At 40.4% G+C, this 27,305-nt stretch overlaps 1 protein-coding gene across 1 annotated transcript; it reads left to right on the top strand.

Annotated features, from left to right (window-relative positions):
* Positions 1 to 242: 242 nt before the first annotated feature.
* On the top strand, positions 243 to 26,279 carry Lrr47 (Leucine-rich repeat 47). Its single transcript, XM_070527961.1, has 8 exons — positions 243 to 695; positions 2,933 to 3,031; positions 7,142 to 7,333; positions 16,170 to 16,391; positions 20,994 to 21,137; positions 21,606 to 21,763; positions 25,342 to 25,580; positions 25,788 to 26,279. Exons 1-7 carry the CDS (start codon positions 510 to 512, stop codon positions 25,577 to 25,579), a joined length of 1,239 nt encoding a protein of 412 aa, XP_070384062.1. The 5' UTR covers positions 243 to 509; the 3' UTR covers position 25,580; positions 25,788 to 26,279.
* The last annotated feature ends 1,026 nt before the right edge of the window (positions 26,280 to 27,305 follow it).

The following is a 27,305-nucleotide window of genomic DNA, read 5'->3' as shown; positions in this document are numbered from 1 at the left end:
AACAGCTTTTAGAAACAAACGCATTCAGTTGATAACATAAACTAAATTACTCAACATAAAAAAAATATAACTGGTGTGCACGTCCTAGTGGCTCCGAGATTGTAACGGCAGTATAGTAACTCTATGGTAACGGCGTCTGTTGCAATCCCGGAGGCAAAACCCGCGGTCTCACTTAATCGTCACTTCCTCCTCAATAGGAAGTAGGGTCGGCAGCGAGCGCCGTCTCTCCGCGACTAGCCTGAACCACAGGAACCATGACGGGAGCCTCCGCTCCGATGGGAAAGCGAGCTACGCGGCAGCTATCTAGCGAAGGAAGCATTGTCATGGGCATTGTCTGACAGAAGTGCGCGAAAAAGGAAAAAAAAAAGCGCGAGTCTACAGGGCTTCCAGCTCGTGCGGGCTGTCGGTTGATGCACGATTCTTCAAAGAGCACGTGTGCATAGAAGTGGTCAAAAAACGGCGATATATTTATCGTACAGAGACCACTATCCACGCATATTTTGCTGAAGATGAGGTTAGCATGCGATACAGAAATCTGTTATCGGGAGTACCAGCCTTCGAGAGCTACATCGAAGAAGAAAGCTGCGTTCACAATTATCACGTTGTGTCGCAAGCCAGGAGAAACAGAGCTGCAGAAAACGAGCACATATTTGCTACTGTGCACCCCGAGGAACCCAGCAGGAACTAAGTATAAGGTAAATTTGCGCTCAGTAATTGTTATATGTCGTTTTAGGAACGTTGTGCTTTAGAGCGCTGCCAACTTTCTTGTCACTTTTGTACATAGAACGAACTACGTGAGTAGCACAACCGCAGAGATGAGGTACAGAGCTAGCATACTGTCATGTTCTAACACACTATCATGTAGCACATTATCGTGTCTGTGGTGATACTCGCGCGATTGTTTCTCTCAGGATACGCTGTTTTTCCTTCTTAAGTTAGTGTCACTGCTAGCAGTTGCAACTGAAGCTTAATCTTGGAAGTTACGATTTTTTAGCAAGAGTATCTCCGCTTGATCATTTCGCGAATAAGTTTACACTTCATTCAGGTGTCGTCGTATTTTTGTAAAGAAAGTTAGTGCATGCATTGACGTACGGTCTTGGATTATCCAGCAGTGTACTTAAGTTGTTTATGAGCAACCTATTTACTTTTTGTATGTTTCTTTTTCGACAAAGCATTCGATTAGTACAGTAATGTATTGTAGATTAGTGTTGAACGTTGATGCAGACTCACTAGAAGAAACCTAGCCTTACAACCTTTGATGGTTTCGATTTAGTACGTTCATGTGAAGTTCTGTATAATGCGTTGTGAGAACGCCGTTGCGAGATTGCCAAAATCATAATGCTTTTGGCATGGAAGCGCTTGCATTGTATGTTTTCTTGCAACAATGTATAATTTGTTCCATTGATGAATAGTTTAGTGCACAAATCACAGTGGTCACAATGTCTGCAAAATAAGTGAAAAATGCATCTTATTGCAGTATAACTTGTATTAAAAGCTACGAAAATGTACAGTATAATTTCATGTCTGTCTTTGTGCTATGTTAAGACACTTGAGAGATCAGGATGGATGACAGAATAAAAATGATGAGACAATGTTCTGCACTTTGAAGGGTCCATTTGCTCATTCTTGTCATTCATCAATAAAGTTCATTAATGTTGCCCAAAGAAAAATTAATGTTGCGTCCATTCCGTAATGTTTTATAAGTTGTATTAAAACATGGCACATAAACAAGAAACATGCACTAACTAGCACTTTTCGTCACTTTGCTTAAAGAACATTTTACAGTTGAATCCAACTCTAAAAGAACTTGTATTTCAAGTTATTGCTTGAAAATGAATCAAGAAGTGTTTTTTTTTTTAGTTTTTGTTATTTCTTTATTTCAATATGGAAGCACTTTGGAAAGCGAAGTTAAGCTGCCATAAAATTCACATACAAATGCAGCTAAATCTATAAAAATTTCTTAGTGATATGCTCAGCTTTAAAGTTCTCAAGTGTTTGTAAATTCATTGTGAGGACCTAGATTGTTCAAAATCGCTTCCTTGCCATAAATTGCACAATTTGAATATTTCTGGCATGGCAAAATACAGTACTGCCATTAGCTCAACCAGTCTAATAGGTATGGTGGGTGGAGTTCAATGTGGCAAATTGAACAGATTATATTGTAGTCTGTGAGAATCACCGGCCTGATGTGCCTGGTTAAGAGCAGAGACACACAACAGTCTTGCATGAATGATGCTAACTGCCATGACCACCACTTGATTCATTCAGATGTCTTTCCTTTTCTTTCATTGGTAACTCTTGTACGAATGCTCCCACAAAAAACTTGGATTCTTGCATTAAAGTCTGTCAGTTCTTTTGGGCATTTTCTCTGCAAGTGGAATTGGCAGCATCTCTAGTGGCCTGATTTATATGTCTTGTTCCAGCCCTGCTGCATGGGTGTAAAATGCCAGCTTTATACATTTTGTTGTGGCCCTGTTGAACAGGTGTGAAATGCCAGTTTATGCAATCATTTGGCATAGAGAGACGATTTACTTTCCTTTTTTTTTTTTACCTGCACCTTTAGAAACAAGACCTTTTCACGTGGTTATACTCTGCCTGAAAATACTTTACTGCAAAGCCAAGCCTTGTGTTATGGGACATGAGCACCTAAATTCCTGCCCTTTTTTCTTGTTTTTCATATTCTGAGAACACAATATGTGTTTTGATAATTTACATAAATGCATAGTAAAAAGTTATCTGAAGAGCCAGCATGAAATTTTTATGTTGGTACTTCTGCAAATTTCTAAGAAGGTGCAATGTTAATGAGTATAACCTGGCTAATGGTGTATATATATCATGAATGAGTTTATACTTTGTTGCTTCATCAAGTATTTATCATGGATGAATTTATAATTTGTTTGCTTTACTAACACTTTTCTTTCTTCACTTGCAGATCTTTAACAATGTTGAGAGGCTCTTCACAAATTGTGTTACCGAAGGGAAGGCTACTATTCAACTACGAGAACCAAAACACAACTTGATCATTAGTAAGGTAGGTAGAAGTTAGTGACTATTGCTACTTGCACAAGTTGCGCTTTGTGTTGGTCTGCCAAAATATAAGACAAACAAATAACTGGGCACAGCAGCAGTGGCAGCGTTTCCACAAAACCAGTCTAGGCTCCAGAACTGCAAGCTCCGCTGCCAGCAAAGGGATGGCAATGTGAATGCAGCATATGGCATTTGTTTTCACTACAATCAATTTAATATTAATCTCTTTGTGCAGAAGCTTTTTTGTTGGGATGTTCAAGTAGCAAAATTTTCTAATCGAATTTGATGTGAATATTCAAGGAAGATGACTCGTGAATGTAGAATCAAATACCAAATATTTCCAATTTCTTAACAAAGCAAAATACAAAGGTTGCATGGAATACTTTGGACGAAAAAATGACTTTTTCTTTTTTTTATACAGGCAAAGCCATTAAGAACTGGATGTTAGGTCAACTGAGAAGTGATGGTCGTATATGGTGTGCCAATGGCAGTAAAGAACTTAAAGAACAGTATGTCACCATATGTGCCTAGTAGAGTGTTGTTTTGAAGGAGCTAGATATAATACTACAGTTCCACACATTGTTTTAAATATCCAAACATGGGTCGCAGGATCAAATCCTGGTGGCCGCATTTCAAGGGGGGGGTGATGCGAAAACACCCATGTACTTAGAGTTAGGTGCACGTTAAAGAACCCCAGGTGGTCCAAATTTCTGGAGTCCCTCATTACAGCGTGCCTCGTAATCAGATCATGGTTTTGCCACGTAAAGCCCCATAATATAATTTTTAAATATTCAAACTTGGTGGATTTTCCAAATAATAAGTTGCTTTGCCTGAGACAGCCAATTCTTAGGCCACCTAAGGCAAGGAATTCTTAATTAGCAACTGGAAACTCTTTTTCAGAAGTGATCTCCTCCATGCATTCATTCGAAAACTCGTGTCTCTGTGCAACAACTTTGACTCTCCTGAAGCAAGATCATTTGGAACAGGTCTCGCTTGCATTGGTCTCTCACCTTTGAGACGCCAATAAGGGTCATTCCATACCAAGTGTGCCAAACGTGTTTCTCAACCATCTCAGATTTTCTTTTTTAGAAATAATGGCTTTTTACTACCTTGCTCACTGCCAGTTCCCTGATATAGTTTCTTTCTGAAGATAGTTTTCTTGTCATGTGACATGCTTTCAAAATTTGCTGAAGTAGCGAAACATGGTTCTGCTAGCAAATTACTATAAAAGTTATTTTAGTGTGTAATGTTCCACAACTTCGCTTGCTTAACCTGCAAATATTTGTCTTCAATATATAGTGGTGCTTATCAGTAACTTCAATTACAAAAAATTCCTAGAAGTCTGGAAGTTTAACAAAAATCTGTCCAACTTGCTATTTTTTTCCCTGGCAAAAGTACTATCAATTTGTTTATTGTTATTATTTTACTTGACTGTCCTTAGGGCTGCACTTTAAAATTTTTCTTGCGTAAGCACATTGAAAGTATTTTCTGAAAAAACTTGCCATCCCTACCAAAATGACAGTTTTGGTCCACTTTCAGCCCTGATTTGGCCACAGTGAGGTGGTAATATGACACAGAGCGCATTAGATAGACCTTTTTTGCTGGCATTCTGTTTCTGTCATGTGAGATGAATTTTACAGTTTGGCCCCCTGCACCACGCTCGGCATAATTTCATACCACCACTTCACCGTACAGCACAATGGCTATCGTGCTTCAGACAGTCAATGCGCACACCGTGGGACCGTAACGCAATTTCTTCAGCAAGTGAGGGCTCGACTGTGTTGCTTAGTCCCAAGAACCATTATAAAAATGGTCTTTGCCTTGTGTTCTCGGACCCGTCAGAGCGTGCCAGAAGCTGGAAGGCTGACCAAGAGCTCCCAGAGTTTCCTTCTTCTATCGCAACCCATCCTTGTTTCTTAAATTCTGACTCTTAAGGGGTGCTTGTCTGAGAACCTTCAAAACCCACATCTGAGTGCACATGCCCAAAACATGTAGTACACATGGAGTGTTTATCCTGGATAAAAGAGTAGAAGGAGGGGAAGCAGTGCTGGTGAGTTATTTCCCACGTGGCTGTGATCAAAAGCTGATGAGAAGGTGGCGTGTGTGAGAAGTCATGTATAACTTACCTAACGACAGGTGTCCACCTGTGGTGAGGTAGATTAACTAAAATGTCACGTTCAAAAAAGCTTTAGAATCATCGTCGAAGTCATCATGATTCTTTGCCTATGACATGTGCACTGCAAGGCAAAGGCCTCTGCCATTGTTTCCTTAAGGACGGTGTTCTGTGGTGAATGAACACAACATAGTGCCGTGAATTTTGCAATTTTATTCAAGCAGCTCCAGACTTGGAAAGTCAAATTTGATCTGAATTCAGGTTTCGCAGGGCAAGTTCTTTACTTTATATCCTACTTCACTGAGTACGACGTCAATCCAGCAGGGACAGTGCACATTGAGCTTGGCTCATAATGGTGAAGTTTTCCAGTTCCCTTAATAGGAAGGGCTGCACTAAACATGCATGAAGGATATTTTTATTTTTTTTAATTTTTTTTAAGTGTGATGTTTGATGCTCACAGCATTATGATGCCTTTGGGAGGTATGACAGAAAGGCAAGGAAAATGTAATGGTTCTTTGGTCTGGGTAACACAGCTGAGCCCCCAGGTGCCAAGGAAATTCACGTTACAGTCCGACACCGTGTGCACCTACTTTCTTAGCATGACAGTCATTGTGCTGTGTGATCTACTGGTAGTGCGGAACTATGAATTTTAAAATTCGTATTTTGATTAAAGCAAAAATATAAAAATGAGATAAATATGGAAATTGAATGCCAACAAAGAGGCTTATCTAAGGCACTTTGTATCATATTTTTATGTGGACGACCTCACTGCACTTGCCACAGTAGCTCAGTGGCTAAAGCGTTACGCTGCCGAGCACGGAGTCATAGGTTTGGTTTTGGCCATGGTGGGCACTCTCCAATGGAGGTGTAATGCAAGAACGCTCACGTACCAAGAATCTCAGGTGGTCAAAAATTAATCCGGAGCCCACTAAGGAGTGCCTCATAATCAGGTAGTAACTTTGGCATGTAAAACTGCACTGCACAAATCAAGTGGACCAAAACCACTACTATTTCAGTGTGGTTTCCCCCCCCCCCCCCCAGAAAATGCTTGTATGTATTGGCACAAGAAAACTTTATAAATTTATTTGCCTGCTGATGGGCTCTGAAATCAATCACAGTTTCATTAACAATACTGTGCCAGCTTTAAAAGTGCCCTGAAACATTTTTTGAACAAAGCAAACGAACACAGAACATAGCAATGTTGCCAATCTGTCGTAGAGGCTGCTTTGAACATGTGAGCCAAATATTACTGCACTGCATGCAGCAGAGAATTTACAATCTACTGTCAAACACAGCGAAAAATTGCTTGCTTTTGCTTCCGCGATGTTGTCCTGCAGCGTTATCGAAAACAGCTGGCACACCAATGCTACATAATTGCTGATATTGAGTTAAATGTATCAAAAAATATATATGTCTGCGATCTCGGAAAGACAGGAAAGTAATTTCATCTTTGCACTGTGTGCAGCTGCACGTGGCCTCCCAGATGGCAGTGGCATGCTTCATAGCGTAGTCTACTACGGCCACCATGGTATAAGATATTTTTGTGGCATGAGATTCGTGAGGTGACGTCCTTTAATAGTGAGACCATTCTACGATTGCTTACAAAAGTGTTTCGGGACCCGTTTAAGGTTTGTGTAATGTAATTTAATAGTTGCGCGAAGCACATTTGCTTGGATTAAGAGTTTTAAAAAATAATAATAATAATAAAACTTGTTAAACATTGCAAACATTTGTGAAAAGTCTAATATGCTCTAAATCTTTGTTTTTCTCAAATGTGGCTTTCCGTTACCATTAGATACACAGCAACAGCACACTTTTCTTTGACTGGTGGCTTTATGTGTGAAACTGAGTTGTTATTAAATTTAAGCATAGTGGCACATGTAAGCCACCAGCAGTAACACTTCATTTACACAACTTGATGGACTCATATCACATGCTTTTAAATTATGAGCAGGACAGAACATTTACTGGTTATTCTTTTTCTGCCCTTTCTTGACACAGGCTGATATTACGAAGTTGCGCCAGTTCTTGCATTTAATAAATATTGCGCACCATGGTAAGGACCTTGATCAATCTGTGTTTTCTGGACCTCCATCAAAAGTCGCTCCAACCAAAGAAACCTTAGTTGTACGTCACCGGAGCAACTATCCGTCTGGTGGATTTCCAAGAACACTAAAAACGCTGACGGTAGAGGTAGGTAGGCAGGGACCCATTGTTGCTTTTTCTTTAAATTTTTTTATTCGTGTAGTAATGACAGACTGTAAAAGATCTCCCCCATTTCATCTACCTTCCCATCTTTTCTTTCTTTAAAAGCTGCTTCACACGCATCATAAATAAAACTTCGGTAGATCAACTTCCTTGAAGTTGGGCCATTAAAGTTGGGTCAGTACTGACCTGTCATGATTACACTGGACAATAGCACTTACGGGTGCCACATTTGTTTGTGTGTGTTCCATAAGTAAAGCTTGTCACTTTAACAACATTTAACACTCTCCTATATCATTGATTACATGGGGTGTTTTAAATAACTTGTGCCAAGTCTTACAGAAAGCATGTGCATGTGGCATGGATGCAAACTTTCTCATTGAAGCAACTGTATTTTTGTAATGAGCCTAGACTGTAAAAAAATAATTAGCTTTTTAATTATTTACAAGGAAGACCTTTCATAGAGAAGTTGTAGAGCACATTGAGAAATATCCACTTAATTTGTTTCTGAGAAGCTAAAGTTGTTTAGTTTTTTCAGCCTTGATGGAAACCATGTGGAGTTCGAAAAAACATACCAGGTGACTAGGTGCTTGCATGTAGTGGCACATGATATAGTTTTTTGTTTTTGAATGAACAGTCTGTGCTACACACAGGCCAAAAGTGTGTACAGGTCATAAGCAAAAATGATAGTTCCCATGAAGACAGCCACTAATTTAATCTTGGCTTCATTGCCATCCGCTACCCATAGCCTCCTCACCCTTTACACAGTCTGTCAATAGCAAAAATACTGTCATAGCTCAAGAGTTTGCTATGTGCTTTTTTATTGTTAACTCTTCTGGTGCCAGTACTTCAGCAGATAAGTCATTTGGGCCTAAACTATGGGGGGCAAGATCATCGATTTAAATCATTCATCAGCGCTCACAGCCTATTCAGATATCCTATCTCCATGCAGCATTGATTTTGTTGAACCATCCTTGAAGGCATTTGACTACATGCAAGCACTTAGTCATATGGTACTTAGTGTTTAGATCTCAAACACACAATCGAAAAAATTAGATGCACCCCCAGGTTTTTTCATCGAAAGAAATTGTTGGTATGTTTATCAACGTGCTCTCTAACTTTTGCAATAAAGGTTCTGCATTTTAATCTATAGTTAGAAAGATAGCAAATCAATCTTTGCTAATTAGGAAATTAGGCTCATTGCAACAAATAGCTGGAGTTGCTTATGAACACAATACTATGTAGATTGCATTTACAAAGCATGCGCTTGCTTTTTTTTTTTCTCTCTTTTCGTTTTCTTTTCTTTTTTGAGGCTTCACACAAGTTGGCAGAAATACAAGAAATAGTGATGTATAGTATGTCCTGAAATGCCGTAATGACTAGAAATTGCAGTGATTACAGCTCAACCTTCCCCACATTTTGAGCAATGTCGGTATTTAGGTAAGTTCTCACCGAAGGAGCTTTGCATGCATTTTGCACAGATGTGACTGTGTGTGACTATACTGTTTGTTTATACGTGTATAATTTGGCTTTGTTTTATGATGTGCCTGGTGACTACTATATAGAACTCAAAATTTCTGGAAATATTAGTCATGCACATTTTTTACGGTTTTCAGAATGGCTTTTTACATGTCTTTCTTCTTCAGTAAAAATTGGAATGTGTTTTTTTATTCTTTTGTTTCATAGGCAAATGAAAACAACTGATTAATGTACTGTGTGTTTCTTTTCTATGCTACTAAAAATGGTCCCGAAACTTGTGTTTTGTATGCATTTTACTTTATTCAGTGTTTTCATTGCGCCTTGTCCTCAGCCTTGTCAAGCTGCTCAGAACAGTTTTAGCTGATGGTGCCTCCAAAAATGACTTGGTCGTCTTTGAAAGTGAAGTTCAGTTTAGTTTGGTTAGCTGAAGGGCACCCTGTAAGATGCCACTTGTTTAAGTTATAGCAATGAAAGTGAAAAAAGAACTTGCTGCTGATGGAAGTGAACGCTGCATGACACATTTGGTGCTCTAGCTATGGTAGTGGCTGTCCTTACCTCCATTTGGTTATTTTTGTACATGTATGTACACCCTAGCCTTGTGAATGAACACATTAAAGGCTCGCATACCACTATACTTACCTTGGCTACAGGCCTGTTAGCTTTATGTGGTGGCTACAGTCTAAATTTAGAGCCTTACAGGTCCTCTACTGTAAAATACCAAGCATGGGCCCATGTCACAATAACTGGCTACCCCATATTTGTGAACCATTTCAAAAAACAAGCAAAAGGGGCATCAAGCCCCCCCGCCCCGCCCCCCAGTTTAGATAAATAAAAAAACATATGCAAAGGACACGGCAAGCGCACCGTCCGTCGTAGGTGGTCGTTGCTTTCTTGATCTTGAAGCAACTGACGCTAGTTATGACGAAGGCTAGGATGCATTAATAGTCCTTTTCTTTAAATTTTTCTCAATAAACTTCATGTACATGTTTCCGTAAGGTTTTTCTGGTTTTCTTATGCGTTCGCACGCTAGGCCATGCTTGCCAGATGGCGGTCATGTGCCAAGTGCACCAAATGGCTACCATATTGAATTCGGTGATCATACCAAGCTGGGGTAAATGCAGAAGGGGCGCACAGCCTAGCCGGCTGTGTGCCCCTTCTGTATTTTTGCTCCCAGATCTAGCAATCACCTTCCCCTAGCTTTACACAATTATCTCGTAATTTTGAGTGGGTGCTTGCTCAGTGTGTTACAGTAATTAATTTTTTCTGGCATTAGTTTCTTGCTTGGGTAATACATTTCTCATTCTGGCAGGGTATTGAATGCAGTTATCTTTGCTTGCTGGCAGTGCTTTTAGTATGATTACGAAATCTGCAGGCATAATTGCCAGCAATAAAAGACAAGGAGGAAGCTGTTTTGCACAGAAGCCACGTTCTCCACAGCACCATTAGACAAATACTCAGTGCGAAACACGTTATTGATGCAAAAGCATCAAGTGGCCCATTGAGCGAAAAAGCTGGCATCTGTAGCAGCAACACGACACATAAATTATTTGCAGAAGGGTTGAAATCTGGGCCAGTTGGTACATACTTGAACGAGAAAACCAGTCAAAAACCTGGGGTCAGATATCGGTGCAAACTTGCCTCGGCATTGCAATGAGTGTGGTTGTTATCCTTTGTTCAGCAATGTGACGATTCTTGGTAGGGGCAAGGGCAAAGAAGAGCGAGAAATCTTGGAAGCATACTACATCAGTTTATTAGGTGATGACTGCGTTAGTACAACCTCAGTGCGCTTACTTGAAAAAGAATTTGAATTTCTAGGTCAGTCACGATAGAAGCGTTTGTCTTTTCATGCTATGTGATTAGCGATGATGCTGTTGCGCATGCTCTGCTGGCCTTGCTGGGACTACACCGATTCGAATAAACCTCAGTTGATAGTCCAGTCGTTGTGGTGTGAACCTCTCCTCTTGTCCTTTGTGTTTTTGACTGGTTTTCTCATTCACATAAATTACCACTGGCTGTGATGCCACAACACGTGCGCGCTTCAACTGAGCAGAGCGGGCGAAAGGGAACACAAGCTGCCTCGCTGGCGCGCCAGGTTTTGCGTCAAGGGAGCGGGCATCGCTACGACACCGCGTCACCCTCGCTCATAGAAGCCTGTGTTATCTGCGCATTCCTGGTATGCGCAAGCTCTCGCCTGCAGGTAATCGCTATGAAAAATAGTGCATAAAAAAAGCTATATATTCGAAAGGAAAGACATTGGTGGTATTGATTTTCTAACCTACAACCTCACGCTCAGCAGCTTAGTGCCTTAGCACCGCCTAGGTAGCAGGCCTGTGCATTCTTCTTTATGACATCATGTTACTAGGACCGCAGTTTCCATTTCCGAGCCTGGCATGATGAAAGTGGTGACGTCTACATCACCGCAGCTTACTCGGGAACGTTCCCATTAGATTCTATCGCAGCTGGACAAGGTAGCATGACATCATGGATCAAAGTGCACCGGCTTTGTGGTATCTTGGAGGCATTGGCCAAGTGTCTCGACGTGCTTGCTTGCCTGCGAGGAGTTCCTAATTCGAAGGACCGCTCAGCGGTGTTTAATTGGACATTAATGCTTTTGCATTAACAATTCGTAAAAAGAGCTTAAGTGTCCTCTGAATTTTTTTTTTTTCCTTTTATTGATGATATGTGAAGAGTAGAGACTTGGGCATGTAGGTAGTTCATGTTTAAAATAAGAACAGTGTGAGAAACAGGAAGAAACAAAAAAAGACACACACAGCGCTGTGTGTGTCTTTCTTCATCTGTCCCTGTTTCTCACACTTCTTACTTGGTGATATGTGCATGTGCACATGCACATATCATATGTGATATGTGATATGCACATATCATGTGCATATGTGATATGTGCATGATATGTACGACTGACTAATTACTCAATCATTTGAATAGAGAATAATTATCAGTCATGTTTCATAATCAATTTGCAACCCTAGTTGCAGCACTGTTTTGTGACACAGGATCAGTCCTGCAAAGGTTTGAAATATTATGTAAAAACAAAGTACACAATTTTTTACTGTTCTGAACTGGCAAAAGAAGCTTAATGATGTATACCAAGAGGGATTGTAGGAGTTGACGAATGGAAAATCTAATGAAAGCTTTGTACATAAGTGATACTAGTCCATCCAAACTTCTTTTATATGCTACTTTCTCTAGCTTCATTAGGTATCAAATGGTAACTGTGAGTGCTATTACATTACAGTTTTTACTGACTCTTCAGGTTAATGTAATGCCAAACTGTTAGGTCAATTGAAGACTACTTTCAGCTCTTTCATGCTTGGAAGATTCACCCTAATATTTACTTATGCTCCTCGTCTCGAAGCTCTTCTTTGATTCTGTTGTGGGTAGGATGTAGCCGCTCAACTGAAGTAGACACTGCGCTTGAGTGATGCTCATCTGCGATTCCATTTATGCAGAATCACTTGAAAAATACTTCTCTATTCCAGTGCTTTCTAGCAGGCACTGAAAGATAAGTGTCTGTCATGGAGTAAGATAAACAGGAGTGCTGACTCCACCGCCACGCAACATATTTGCTCGGGACAAACCGTGCAACGTTGATGCTGGGGGTCTAGTTCATTTCTTTGATCTTTTCCTCTCATCCTTTTCACGCTTGAGCACATGCTTTCTCCTTTCCTTCTTTTTCCCAGCTAACTGTTCTCCTCACATAGCGTCACCTGCTGAGGCGTGTGGAAATCATCCAACAGCTTGCTTTCATGTGCACATGCACTGAATGGCGGCGACAGCGGCATGGCACGGGCAGTGCAATGTGTGTAGAGCATGTTGTTTGCTAGAAACTCGGGCCCTAGGCCGCCTCGATTTGACAGCAATCAAACACAAAATATATATGCGCACAAATAATAAAAGCATAAACAAACACCTGGTACCACTTTTTCTGCACGTACGTGAAATTTTGCACATGTCCTGAGAGGAAACAGACAAGAAATAAGGCTGTACAAAAAAGCACAACAGAAGTACTTGCTTTATTGCGATAGCAATTATATGGGCACCCCAGGCACATTTCTGGCATTGCTGTCGCCAAGCCCCATACGCTGTATGTGCGAGTGAAAATTTGAGAGGGTCAGCCAATGATCGTGACTCAATCTAGCACTTGAGAGAGAGGAAGGCAGAGCGGAAGCGCGCAGTCTTCTGTCGCATGCGATGCACGGGGGTGGGGAGAGGCGTTCTACTTCGGCAGCGGCTGCTTACGGCATGGGCTCTGTATCTTGCAAGCGATCTACGACGTTGACAAATTGTGTGTCCGTGTGGGCTTCATCTTCAAAGCGATCTGCGGTATGTACAAAGTATACGGAATGCTAGTAGGTTTGTATGCGCTGCAGTGAGAGACAGCACAAAGGTCAATTCGCTCGCTCCTGCTGCTGCGCTTACTCACTCCAATGTTTTGACAGTGAGCTTCCGCGGTCATCAAGTTAGATGTGTTCATTCTTACCTGCGTGCGTGACATCGTGCTTGTTAGTTTATTTAGTGAGCGAATGTTTGAAAGTTTAAGAAAAAGTTTTTAAAAACTTGCTATAAACAAGCTTTTAAGGCGATAAAACTAATATCCTTATTCGTATAGCTACTAATTTGATATTGCAATCAATGCTTTGCCTTTCGGGCAGAACTTAAACTTTTATTTCATGCCTGAACATCTGTGCGGAAGCAAAGGTACGAAATTTTCATGTTCCTCGCTTTGTTTACCATGTCTGCAGTATGTTTATACATGCCTGATGTAACAAGGTATCTTGATACTTGTGTGTGAAGAGACAGAGCTTCAGGACAGGAAACGATGAAGTATTTTGGTTCTGGCGGTAAATCTGGGCATGGCAAAGGATGGGAGAAGTTTTTGCTCTTCGCGCTGCCATCTGATTGTAACCACTGCACCAGTGGCTACAAAATATTCATGATAGTCACCGACCGCTTAAACAAAGCACAAAATTTGTGCGTGACACTTCGAGAAGCACCTTATTTTTGACAGGTACTTTAGCGAACAACGGTAATGTCCTACTAGATGTAAAAAGATTGCCTCGACTGTAAAAGGGAGTCGTTTCTTCTATTTTTGAGAGAAGCTTGGTGTAACTCATTGATGCTGAATGCCAGGAGGAACCAGAAGACACCGATGCAGAAGGACAGAAGGAGATCAATTTGTCTACAACTACACACAGTGTAGCTGCCTTCCCTTATCCAGACAAAGGGCAATAATGAAAATTCTCAGCTTTGCCTTCGAGAAGAGTCCTTTAGTTGGCAAGAGAATAGTTTGAGTCTGTCTTCAGAGGAAGAATAAAATAAAAACAGCGCAAGGAACTCCACTGCTCGAAATGACAACACGCGCTCCCTGAATGCAGATCTTAATTCACTTTTGCTGGAGCTCGCTCTTCATCCAGAAAAAATCAAGCTTCCACCTTCACGGGGCCACTACAAGGTACAAAAAATTTCATAATCAAATAGTTGGGTGCTACTCCCCAAACAACATGCGGGTTTTTGTAAGTGAAGAGACAGTTCCTTCTGTAACAAAGTGCACCTATGTCACAAAAGGCCTTCATGGGAAAACATTCGAGGCACTTATACTAAACTGCAATTTGAATAACACAATCGAGCTTGAAGGACAACTGACTGCCATTGAAAACTGAGCACATGGTAGAGACTACTGACAAGATAAAGATGTGCAGGGGTGGTCCTGCAGAGCAAAAGTACCCAGGTGTGAACCCCCCAGTGTGCCCATGTGGACTCCTTGGGTGTGTGGAGGCACAGAATGGGCGCTGTTCACGACATTGACCAGTGTCTGCACTGTGAAAGACTTGTGGGCATGTTGCGTTGCTACACAATGCCGAGGACTACTTCCTTTGCCATGCAAAGTTGACGAATGTCTACGAAGCAACAATTGACCGTGTGCTGGAGACAAATAATCTTGTGAAGTTCGTAAGCAGAAAACAGTAGTAGGAATTGTGCATTATTATGTTTTAATGAGAATACGGCAATTTGGCTTGCAAGAGAACCAGGCAACACGTAAAGCATCGCGAGAAAAGAAGCAAGTGAAGCATTGTTGCACTTGGCGGATGCTCGCATAAAAAGACTTATAAATGTCGCCTTTGGATTAAATGCTTTTTTTTCCATTGTCTCTCAGTTCTTGAGACCGCACGAACTGCCATTATATTCCCCTCCTCTTTTCCTAGTTTTCCATTCTGTCTTGGTTTTCCACAATTCCTTCATTTTCTGTTCTTGTGCCTTGTATAATTTTATGTAGCCCACCTTACAAATTCCCTGCATTTGGCCTGTATAAAATGAATAAAATAACATGATACAAACACTTGCTCCTTCTGCTAACGTCACTCCATGAACCGCAAGCGCTATGGGTGCTACAGGTATTGGGGCATGCGCGGAGCAGACAACAAAATAGATGGGTAAGCATCAGACGTGGAAACACCGCTAAGCACAACCGTGTGCCATTGCTATAGCACCGACGGAGAGACCCAAGCTTGGCTCGTATGCGCTTCTGCTTCTTCGGTTTGTTGGAAGACCCGCCTCTCCCCTCCACCAATTTTTCCTCATCCGTAGCACAGTCTGGTGCACACACTGTGAAGCAGGAGCCAGCATTGCAGAATGTGTCCCTTCCAGACAAGCAGAGTCGGCGCTCATATCTTGTCTTACTCCGTGGTGTATGTATGAAATGTGTCTCTGCAATCAGCAAGGAGCATTATTGAAGAGCAGTGGCCATTTTTGTTAAAGGGAAGTCCGGTTGGTCACTTGAGCAGAGCCGAAAAAGAGCGAGTTGAGGTGCGTTTATAGATACAGGAGTTAGGTCAGCACGTGGTTGAAGTCATCAAGTGAACCATTCGTGCTGAACCACAGCAAAAGTGCAAATTGTGATCTCTCTTTGTTATTGCTCTTGCCTTTCCAATGCCATTTTCATTGCCCATACGTATTGTGCCTTCTTTCCTCATTTACTCCACTTTATTCAAACAAAATTTACAAGATTAGTTACAATATTTACTTTGTGGTATTTGATAGGTGATGTCAGCAGCAATAGTTTAGAAATTAAGTGAATAATTATCACAAAAGCTTCTTGCAAGTGAGTAAAGTCATTTTATGATTGCTTTTTTTTTTTTTACCTGTGGCATTGACTTTTTAAAGTGGGAAAATTCGTATTCTGTAGTTGTATATTTGAGTCATTTCCTCATGAAAGTTGTGCCTACATTCACATCTTGGTTACTTTGTAGCTTTTACTGGCTTTGGATCATTGTTACTGTATCAGTCTAATCATGCCTATGTAGACTCCACCCTGTCTTTTTTTCTGCAGGGCTGCCCGTTGGCTCGGCGGTGTCATGATATACTTGCGCTGGGCAACCTTTGTAGCCTCAAGTTAGTTGATAACAGCCTGAAGACATTGCCTCCCCAACTGAGCAGTCTACCCTTGCGGCAGTTAGTTGTTTCACAGAACAACATTGAAAGGTTGCCTCCTGAGCTTTTTGAAGGCCAGCTTCTTAACTCCCTTCAGTACCTCGACATTTCTAAAAACAAGGTAAGGCTATTTGTGTTCAATTTTTTGTGTATTGATTGACTAGCATTTATTTTTATTTATTCAATACTGCAAACCTGGTACAGCATGAATAACATGCGACCTGCTTCATTAGAAAGAAAATAAATGTGTGTCATCTCTTTTACTTGATGGTCAGCAAGCTTGTCTCGAGTGCTTGAATAGCGTGCTTTGGGCTGCACAGGTGGTGTCTACTGATATAAGGATAGCTTGCACCTGAGGATGTTGCACCACACGATGGGACTAGCTTCAATTTTTGTGCCTTGCCTGTTGCTGTTGCTTCAATTGCCAATGAAGTCGCTACAGAGCTGTAGAACAAAAGCAGAGAAAACTCTTCTCAGCAGTAGGTAATCTAAACTTTTTTTGCATCTTGCATACATTCTGTGAGCACATTTCTAAACATGAAGTTCATCGCAATGATCGCACTCATTGTTTCCCTAATAATTTTCACCTTATTTGATTGTATCAGTTTGCAACACGCTAGGTGACAACAACACTTAAGATCTAGCCATCAGTGGCAGTGACAAATGATCAAACTCTGTGCCAAAAGCAAGCGTGCAGTGCATGCAGAGCAGTAGGTTGTCAAAATGTTAATGAAGGTGAATGCTCCATGTCAAAGTAGCGTGTACAAGAATTTTCGGGCAGCACACGCTATGAAGTGTTATCTCTCAGAGTGTTTGAATATAAACATTTTCTAATTGAATCAAATATGAATAGCTGAGAAAAATTAGCTTCAAATATTAAATCAAATGTAAAAAAATTACAATTTCTAAACAAAGTCAAATATAAAGGTTCCGTGGAGTCTGTATGGCAACAAAATTCTTATTTACTATGGTGCATTTGATGCTGTTAATACATAACTGTGTGTCACATAAACTGAGAAGCTTGTAAACGAGAAAGAAAGGAAACATGATTGTATATGGTCGCCACAACAATGACCCTAATGAAACAAAGGAACAGCACGTCACCAGGTGCATGTAGTAGAGTGTAGTGCTAATTGAAGGGAGTTAAGTGCAATACTACAGTACCACGCCATTTTAAAGGAAGCTATACATGGATAGTTGAAAGTAATAAATTTTTGCCTAAATCTAGTCGGCTAATTCATAGGCTGCATGTAAGTTACGGCATGCTCATTCAACGACTGCTCATTTAACGATTGTTCAGAAGTGATCTCTATGTGTTTGCTCAGGAACTTGTTCATCTGTGCAACTACTGTGTTTTATCCTACAGCAGAATCATTTGGAAGAACCTCCACTAGCATCTGTCTTTTTCCCTGTAGACTGCAACAACTATTGTTGTCCTTTGTAATATTCAAGCATAACAAATATTCAATAACTTCAAATAATGAATTCTCACCCGCTGTGGTTTCGGCATGAAATTTTTTAGTGGCTACGGCGTTTTGCTGCTAAGCATGGTGGTCGCGGAATCAGATCCTGGCCTATTAGCCCCATTTCAGTGGGGGCGAGATACAAAAACGCCCACGTACCATGCGTTGGGTGCACATTAAAAAACCCCAGGTGGTCAAAATTAATCTGGAGTTCCCCTCTACAGCGTGCCTCATAATCAGATTGTAGTTTGGCACGGAAAACCCCACAATTCGATTTCATTTTAATAGTGAATTCTCGAATCAAATACGGTTCATATCCAAAGTTTTAAATACGTATTTGCACATCTCAAGTTATCTGCGCTTTTGTACCCCAGCGCCACTGTGCCATCACTGGCCATTGCAGACAGTCACAGCAGCGGAAGCCATAGTGACTGGTAAGGCAAAAAGGTGAATGCAGTCGCGTCACAGTGGCAGTGTGTGCTCAAATGCAAACAAGATGTTATTGGTAGATGTTGAATGTGAAGTCCGAGACATGCTGTTTCTACACTCTGAATAAGCATGCTAAAAACTGTACTACAGGGTGTGCATGCACTCAAAGATTGCTGGAGCACCTGCAGTTGTTGGAGCTAGCTTTAGAAAAGTGTGAACTTGACTGTATTTTGATGTCATGTTTAAATTTTTGGACATTGGCCAAGGTTTGACTTGTAAAAGCGACTTGCACAGGTTTGGCTTTATTTGCATTGTGCAAGAAATTTATTTTGTTTATTTATCAGGCCAAATGGTGTGACAAGCGTATTCACATGCACACACTATCAGAACAAATATAAATATGTTACACTAGTATGTCTATTCTGTTGCTATGGTGATTTGATTCCAGGTAATATCACTTATAGAGAAATTGAAGTTAAGTTTAGCTGCATAATTATTTTTTTGCCCAGAAGAACAAACTTTAGCATTGCACTTTATTTCAGCTTGGTTGAGCAACCATAAAGTTGCTTCAGGTCAGCCAGAGATCATCTCAAGACATGACATGCATAAACAAACCAATCCGTGAGAGCAACAGTGAAGTGACACTCATGTTCCTCATCAGTAACAGCACCTGGAATTGTCCAGTGATGTTACTAGCTGCTTTATATCAACTTAATATACACTAAAAGCAGCCTTCAATGTGCAAGGCACCAAGAGGCCCGGAAAGAAGCAATATGCTTTCTTAACGTATGAGCCCTATCAATGTTTACTCTAAAATTGTCGTGGTGTCACGTCCTGCTCAGGAATGATTTGTTTATCTTGCGTACTTGTATGTGAAACACTTGTGCAGCAAGTACATATTACAATAACGTTGGACCGCAGTATAACAAATGCAGGTCTAACAAATTATCAGGTACCAGGAAGTACAGTAAATTAAAAACCAACAAGCCTTGACAATCTTTTCTTGTTAAATTTGAAATTTTGCTGGCCATGGTTCATATTAGTTGGTTTTCTGCAGCTATAGCAAAACCAAAAATGCAAGATCTGATGCAATATTGGCTACAACAATATGAATATTTGTTCATGCACAGCTCAAAATATGTGTCCTGGTAGAAAAAAATTTTTTGAGTCTTCAAAAAAAAGCAATTCACAATGGTTTGAGTCATCTGAATTGCAAAAGTGTTTATTCCGAGGCCACAGTCTTGGTCAATCACTTTCAAGGACACTTTCACTTATGCCGTCCAGCGCAGTGATACAGTAGAGAAGCCGGCACCCTTTAGACTGGCTTAGCTGATCAGCAAACACTGAAAGTGATACCCCTTGTGGTCAACTGAAAATACGGCCCTTGGATGTGCACATGTGTTTTTCGTCAGAGTGTTAGCTTGTCTTTGCTTGCCTGTAGGTGGCCGGCCAGCATGCCAACCGTACACATTCGCATCTCGCCACTCTTGGCAAGTGCATACGTGATGCTTTTTCCAGCCTGTCAATGGCTTTCAATACATGGCGTCATGCTTGTGCTGCTTTTACATAGACTTGATCGTGGATTTTTCTTTATTGGTATCATGGTGTGCTTTTAATGAATATTGTATAAAAACATGTATTTTAGAATCAGATGCAACTTTATTAATGAGGCTTATCTGCATGCAGAATAAAAAAAATGGAATTAACTTGTGACCCTTTTCAACTTCTCTGAAATTAACACTTGCTTAAACTTTTGCAATTGCTCAAGCTCTGCAAAGGATGTTAACCCATCCACACTTAACTGCTGTGTTTGATGTTCCACAAAGGCATTCTCTTTGTCACAAAACTGAAACTAATTCATTTTGATTTTCATGCTGGAAATAACATTTCTGCCTTCCATGGAAATTGCGTAGCTTTTGTGAAGTAACTTAAATGGCCTCTAAAATACATTTTCTCATGAGAATCACGCTCGAACAAGTGCAATGTTTTTCAAGAAATACATTCCCCCCCCCCCCAAAATTTTAAAAGACCCAGTATGAATGGAGATATGAAATGCAGTGCAGTGTGCAAGAGTGCAATATTTACTTTCTTCTTTCCCCCAAAACTCAGTGGTTCGTCTTAGCTGGAGAGGTGCCAATAGCAATTCCTTGCTTATTGCTCCTTTCTTTTTCTTCTTTCCCCAATGCACTTGTGGTAACCTTTCAAGTTTGGCATATGACAAAGGTGCCTGAGAGCAGCATGAAGCAGCGGTAACAGGACACGTGGAATGTATTAACAACCACTGTTTCCCTGTTTCCTAGAAAGTCTGGAAGGGTGTGCATGTATATGCAAGGTTGTGCTTGCAAGCAATTCATGGATGGTAAAAAACAATTTTCCAGTGGCTGGCATTTTGAAAAACTGCAAGGAGGAAATATGCACAATAACTTGTTGCACCCACTGTAACATCATCACTGATGCCGCATAAGGTGGGAAAAATGTGAGGACCTAGAAAGCAGCAGGAAAGAGCAAGCAATATATTATGTGTGATTTTAGGTTTCCTGATGCATGCAGTGAAATTACATTCGGCTTTCATGTTCACACCAGCTCTGTTTACAGATTGTGAATGTATTTTTGCTCTTCCCCCTCCCTTTTACTCACCCAGCCAATCACAGTGAAACTTCCCTTATTGATATGCTTTGTGTTAATGGTGCCATGCTTATCAATGCAGCTGTCTGTATTTGTTTATTGGTGTTTTCACATGTTAACTAGTACACTCTGCACCATTTTTTCAAGCTTAGAATTACATCACACTGAAACATGAAAAGCTTTAACTGGTCTCTTTCTCTCTGCAGCTTACTGTTCTACCAGACACAGTGTGTTGTGCACGAAAGCTAACGACTCTGGTAATAAAAAGCAATCGTCTCCAAAAGCTCCCATATGGTCTAGGTTTTATGTCCTGCCTCTCCGTCCTCGACGTGACGGGTAATGCACTCAGAGTAAGTCTATGTGATGCAGTCTCTCTTTGTGCTCCAAACAGGGTACCTTTAAGGAAAGCATTTGGCAATTATGTACAGCCAAGCCGCTAACCAAATTAGTAGACATCGAGTCTCAGGGTCATTGGGCAGTGCCATTTTGTGCTGTGCTCTCTTGATACTGCTTGCTCAGAACCACATTTCCCTTGTTCTTTCATCTCGGGAGCATGGAACACTCTACTGCTGGCGGGTCATGTTATATGTGTTAACATTACCCTTGGTGCCACATTTACCTGTATTCCACTGCTGAAAATTTCAATTCATTTTATGTTAACTTCTGACCTGACGAAAAATATCCAGAACATTTAAAATCATGCAGCAGTTCCCATTGTTCAAGGTAAAAATGCTGGTTCAGCTTTAATGTGAAAATATGGCATCGTAATAAAAAAAACTGCATCACAGAGCGCCCAATGTGTTTATTTATGACTGCAGTTGCTGCCAGCCAGTCTGCTGATGGGGACATTGAATTTGATCTCAATTTGTGGCAACCCTATGGACGGTGTCATGCCCCTAGAGGCTACTACCAACCAAGGACCACTACCTCTGCTTCAGTTGGCTGCTCAAGCCTCTGCTGCCAGTGGGTACGGGAGGTGGGTTTTTTAAATCATTATTTACTTTCCTTCTTTCTCTCTCAGTTTTTTGTATTTCCCCCAGCTCATGGTTGTATAGCATGACACATGGAAGTCGCAGTAAAATGTCTGCCCAACTCATGTAATAACTTTGCTCAAATGTACCTTGGTGCATCACATGTCAGACTTGTAATGTGAAGAGGCATGTAGTGTGGATATAATAATGTGAAGCAGTAATGCTTATGAAGGTGGAGTGTATTATTAGAAGTTTCATTTGACAACGGTGTAGTATGCAGTGCATACAGTTGTTCTTGATAGGTCACAATATTTTCAAGGTTTCATAGCATTCTACGGACCGGTTCAGAGCCTTTGCAGATAATTTTCTGCTGCTATTAAACCTGTGTGTTTCAGTTCTAAATTCTGAATGCTGGTCATGGGTTTCATTGATAGATTGAGACCACTTGTGAAGCATAGATTGCTCCCTGAAGTAGTCCATGTTGTTTTATGGAAAATGGTTGACTGCAAATATTGCACATTGTGCTCTTTTTTAATTGGTAATTTCTCTCCCCTTTCATCCCTTTCTCATTTGCTGTACACAGTAAACAAACCACTGTGACAGGTATCCTGGCCATTGATGTGCAGTTGTCAATGACTAGGAGGAAAGTTTGCGTCTTCGGAATTCATTCCAGTTTCTTGTTTAATTTAGAAAAATCGAGGTGCACTATTTTGTAAAACATGGTGGACTGAAGCTAAAATTGTGGTGTCTATTGGCTTCTTAAATTTTACTGTGTTCATTTTGCAGACACCGCATGAATGAGCTTACTGGCTCATTTCTTTTTTCTCTCCTGGCCTCATAAACCTCTTAATGAGCTTCTTAAATGTGCGCCAAAATCTTTCATGTTCCCCAGTCTCTGGACTGTCATAGTACAAAGTGAGCACCTTTGAAACAAGTGCCAATGGCACATTGTATCGCACCTCAAGGTGAACTTAGGGACAACATTCACCTTGAGGGCAAGCATGTGCCACTTCAAATTTTAGTGCTTATTTTTGCTGTGCATCTGTGTCTTTGCCTTTTAAACATGTGGGCACAAATTAGGAGAATATGCAAGTCAGCAATACTTTGGTTATACCCATAAATGCTTACTTTGGGCATCGGTACTTGAAAATTCCTGTTTCAGGCATTGGTGCTTAATAATGTCAAAATCAGACTTAGTGAATAAGTTAGGCCTATTATTATTATTTAGCATGCATTATGCTTTTGGCTTAGATTCCAGGCAGCATTGATTGTTCTGACCATTCACAGGCTCATGGGTGCACAGTCTTCACTGGTTTTTTTGGTCAGTTGCCTGGAAGTGGTATTTGTCCTCCCATTAGTTTTGTAGTGTTTGCAATGATTTCTTGATAACCAATGTTTTCCATTTATTGTTGCCCTAAAACATATAGGTACAGAAGCGTAGCAGTTTAGGCGAGTTAGTGTGTCATGACTTTTTTAGGCTTGTAGCGCAGCTCAGAAAGAGCAAAAAGGAAGGTGGAAGGGGCAATGAAAGGGAACATAGAACAGAGTGTTCTACGGTCCCTTTCATTACCCCTTCCACCTTCCTTTTTGCTCTTTCTGAGCTGCGCTACAAGCCTAAATAAGTCATATAGGTACAGGCTGGTGCAAATGCTTTGTTACTTTAGTGGGCCATACCGAATGGTAGAGTACCTCTGTACTTTTGTATTCTGTCTGTTCTAAAATTTAATAGCCACAAACAACTGTCATAAGTGTTCCACCGTCCCTGCTTGTTTTTCACAATGCTCCTATTATGATATGCTCTTATAGACCACTTTCAGTTTATGAATTAATCATTCTTTTTAGTTCTTTAATTTTTAATAAAATGTGTTTTAGTCTGCTAATACAGAGTTCTAACTTCGATAAACAGTTTACAACTCTCTTGATTTGATATCGTATTGCTGCTGCATATAGGTATTAAACATGGCCTGCATGATAACGTACAACTTAAAGCTTTGTCCTGTAAACATTTGGTTGGGTGAAATACGTTGATGAACTGTACTGTGAGGACTGTACTGTGATCCTCCGTGTTCCGAAAAACGGATAGCATTACTTTTGAATAGCTTGTGTTATACAGGGTTCTGTTCACTTCACGACACAAATCATTGTTCTGTGCACTTTTCTCCTCCCACCTCTTCTTTTTTCTTTAATTTTTATATCTCTCTTCAGATATATGTCATGCACATCACTACCCGAAATTAATTGCATTTGTACAACACAATTTACAGTGCCTATTTTTGCCTCAATGCCTAAACTTAGTTTAAGCAGCTAATTTTGGCATTTAAAACACACTTTTTAGTGCCTACAAGATTTTGTTTCTTGTTGCAACCATGGATGAGCACGTCTACAAATATTGTAGCAACACTTTATTTTGGAACTGGTAAGCTAAGATTCTTACCACAGCATATTGAATGGCTGCAGGGAACTTTTGATGGATGGGAAAGAAAATAGTTATAATGATCATTGAACTTATGTGTTGGCTGTCATCTTTATCTTTTGCTACTGTAAAGTTTATTATTGTTATACACAGAGCCTCTAACTAAATTGCACATTCTCAGATGCAGGTGATATGTCGAGACTTTTTTTTGGTCGAGACTTTAGTTTTTGTGTATTCTGAACTGCCACAAATCATGACAGACAGCTTGCCTATGGCGTGTCCCACACCTCCAACAATGTTGATATGTTCAGGGTTTTTTGCAGTCGTCAGTACTTGTGTTTTCAAAGCATTCAAATGATGCCGTGACAGCACATCAGATTTCATTGCCAATTTTTTATTGTTGCCATGTGCACTGCATTCATTTTGCAAGATGAATGACAGATTGATGTGGCTGTGACAACTTGTACAGTATGCGAGCAGCACCCAACATGAGCAGCTCCCATTAAATTTTTTCTCTCTTTCTCGTTGGCAGTGGGCAACCAGCAGTTCAAAGCATGCTTGTGGCTCAGCTGTGGGAGGCTTGGCACTTTGCCAAGCTGCATGTAATACCGCTGTCAGGCAGGCAAATCTAGTGTCTCTTCCAGTGGGTGCATTTTGCCATTAACAGACTGTGTCATCCTTGGGCTGTCACACTGGAAGGTTTGGTGACACTGTCTGTACGTTTCATGAACTCTCTTCATTGCATCAAAATATGTAGCCCCTATGGCAGTGCATCAAAAATGCATTAATTAGTATTAATTTCAGAGTCATAGCCAACTTTAAATACCTTTTTGTGATTTCAAATGTTATAAACGTCCCTCTATTATCTGTTCAGCAAAAAGGTAGGTGATATTTTTGCTTCGGAAGATGATTTCTACTTCAATTGAAAGAGCTATCAAATGCATGAGATCTTGTGAGGCCTTGAAGGGGTAACAGTGTTTTGTTACATTTATTATGGACTGTTCTACCCCATCCTATGAAATTGTGCTTAGCTCAACCTATAGTAAAGCTAAACTGCATAGAGAGATATATGTTCTTGGACCATCAATGTTGAAGGCAGTGTTATATATTCAAGATATCAATATACTATTATGTGTCGGCATGATGTGGCTGCTTGTGGCTGCCTTACAGGAAAGTGGAGTTGACAGCTGAGGATGTTCCACGATCTCTACTGGAGCTGCTGTGCACTGCTAGCCCCTGTTACAGCTGCAAACAATTTGTGATCCCAGCTGCAGCACTTAGTATGATCCTCAGGGTGCACCTGTCCAGATTGGTTTCACCTTGTGGTGCATTTGTGCGAGGCTCCAAAACAGACATTGTAGTGCCCGTGCAAGCAAATATCTGCTCAACCAGGTGCCTCCCTCACTGAGGTTAGCAGCACATAATATTTCTTGTCTTGGAACATGAACTGTGTGATCTGCAAAAAAATAAATAAATAAATGAATGAATAAATAAATAAATAAATAAATAAATAAATAAATTGTGAATATAGAGACATCTTACCAGCTGTATTGTGCTTAAACTAATTCATAGAACATGCATAAAGCACTACATTTTCTCTTCTGAACTGCCTACAGTGGACCTTGCAAGGAGGCTAAAATGGTCTTGCTCTCACTTTCACATGGATGTGGAGGAGACCTATTATAAAAGAAGTTATGGAACATTAAACAATTCTGAGGGAACAGAAAGACCACCACCATGGTGATGTTCTTTGTTGTCTGGGTTTGACTGACTGCTTGTCTGCATTTAGTGATAAAAGCACCTGTAAAAATACATACAGAATGACAAAAACTGTTGTGCCATGATCATGCATCTGTGCTTCAAAAATGACTTCTGCCATAAGCCACGTCCCACTTCTGCTTGCTTTTCTGCATTGTTAAAAATCCAGTATGCCGCTGCAGTCCTTAAAAGAAAAAAGCTTCAAGAAACCATGGACTCCATTGCCAGTGTTCTATCTAAGCAAATGAGTCCATGATGAGTATGCTGAGTAAAAGCAACCAAACATTTAAGTAGAAAAGTAATGAGGCACGAGAAATATGTTTCATCAAAAATGACCGTGTTACTATTGTGGACGATGAGCAAAACGGGAACAAGGTAAAAGCGCGAGGCAACGTTTCGACAAGTGGACTTGCCTTTTTCAAGGCATGTTGCCTTGAAAAAGATAAATCCACTTGTCAAAACGTTCGTTCCCGCTTTTACCTTGTTCTCGTTTTGCCCATCGTCTTGAATTTCTATATCCCACCTTCCCCGTGTTACTATTGTGTTTCATTCATTATGTTGAAAAGAGATTGCTTTTTCATAGAAGGGTGAGACAGTTACAGTGCCTGTCTTCAATTTTTATTCCTTCTTCCCCTTTTGTATCCATCAATGACAAGTTACTACTAATATTTTGATTTTGTTAATAACAGTAGTCGAAACAACAAAGACATTTTTTATGTTTTATTTATTAGAAACGCCTGCTGAAGTCATAATTGTTGGGAGTGTCAAGATACTTGAAACTTCAGATTGGGTGCTTCCATTTCAGCTCAATGAATTTGATCTGAAAATTTGACATTTGACTGCTTTGAATATTTGGTTATGACAAAATAAATGAAAATAGTACTATTAGAGAAATCCTGTCTGTAAAAATGACTATGCTCTTGGTGGCATTTTGCAGCGAACAACTTTAAATGGCCACTGTTAAGCTAGCTTTAAATACATGCCTCAGCAATTTCTCTTAAGAATGAAAAGTTACATGCTGTAGGAGTCATTACTGCACTATGGGAGTTTTTACTGAGTGAGCTTGTCACCTCTGTCTATGTTTTTTCATGATAACCACAAGTGACCTAACCAGGGATACCTCGTTCTTGGGTTGCCTCTATATTTGATTACCTTGAAATATAAGGTTTAGCGAAAGCTTGTCTGGTTGCCAATGGTCATGACACAGTTTTATAAACACACAGACACCAACCACAAAAATAGAAGCTAATAGAAAAAAAAATCTTTTGGCTGGAGCAGAAACATCTTTTTTCTTCAAACCCGAGATTTCATACAACTACGTTGGGTGTATAGCCAACAATTCATCACCACAATTCGTCAGTATACGTCATCTTTAC

The sequence above is a fragment of the Dermacentor albipictus genome, chromosome 1, assembly GCF_038994185.2.
Source record: "Dermacentor albipictus isolate Rhodes 1998 colony chromosome 1, USDA_Dalb.pri_finalv2, whole genome shotgun sequence".
Classification (NCBI taxonomy): domain Eukaryota; kingdom Metazoa; phylum Arthropoda; class Arachnida; order Ixodida; family Ixodidae; genus Dermacentor; species Dermacentor albipictus.
This window is presented reverse-complemented; position numbering and strand designations above follow the sequence as displayed.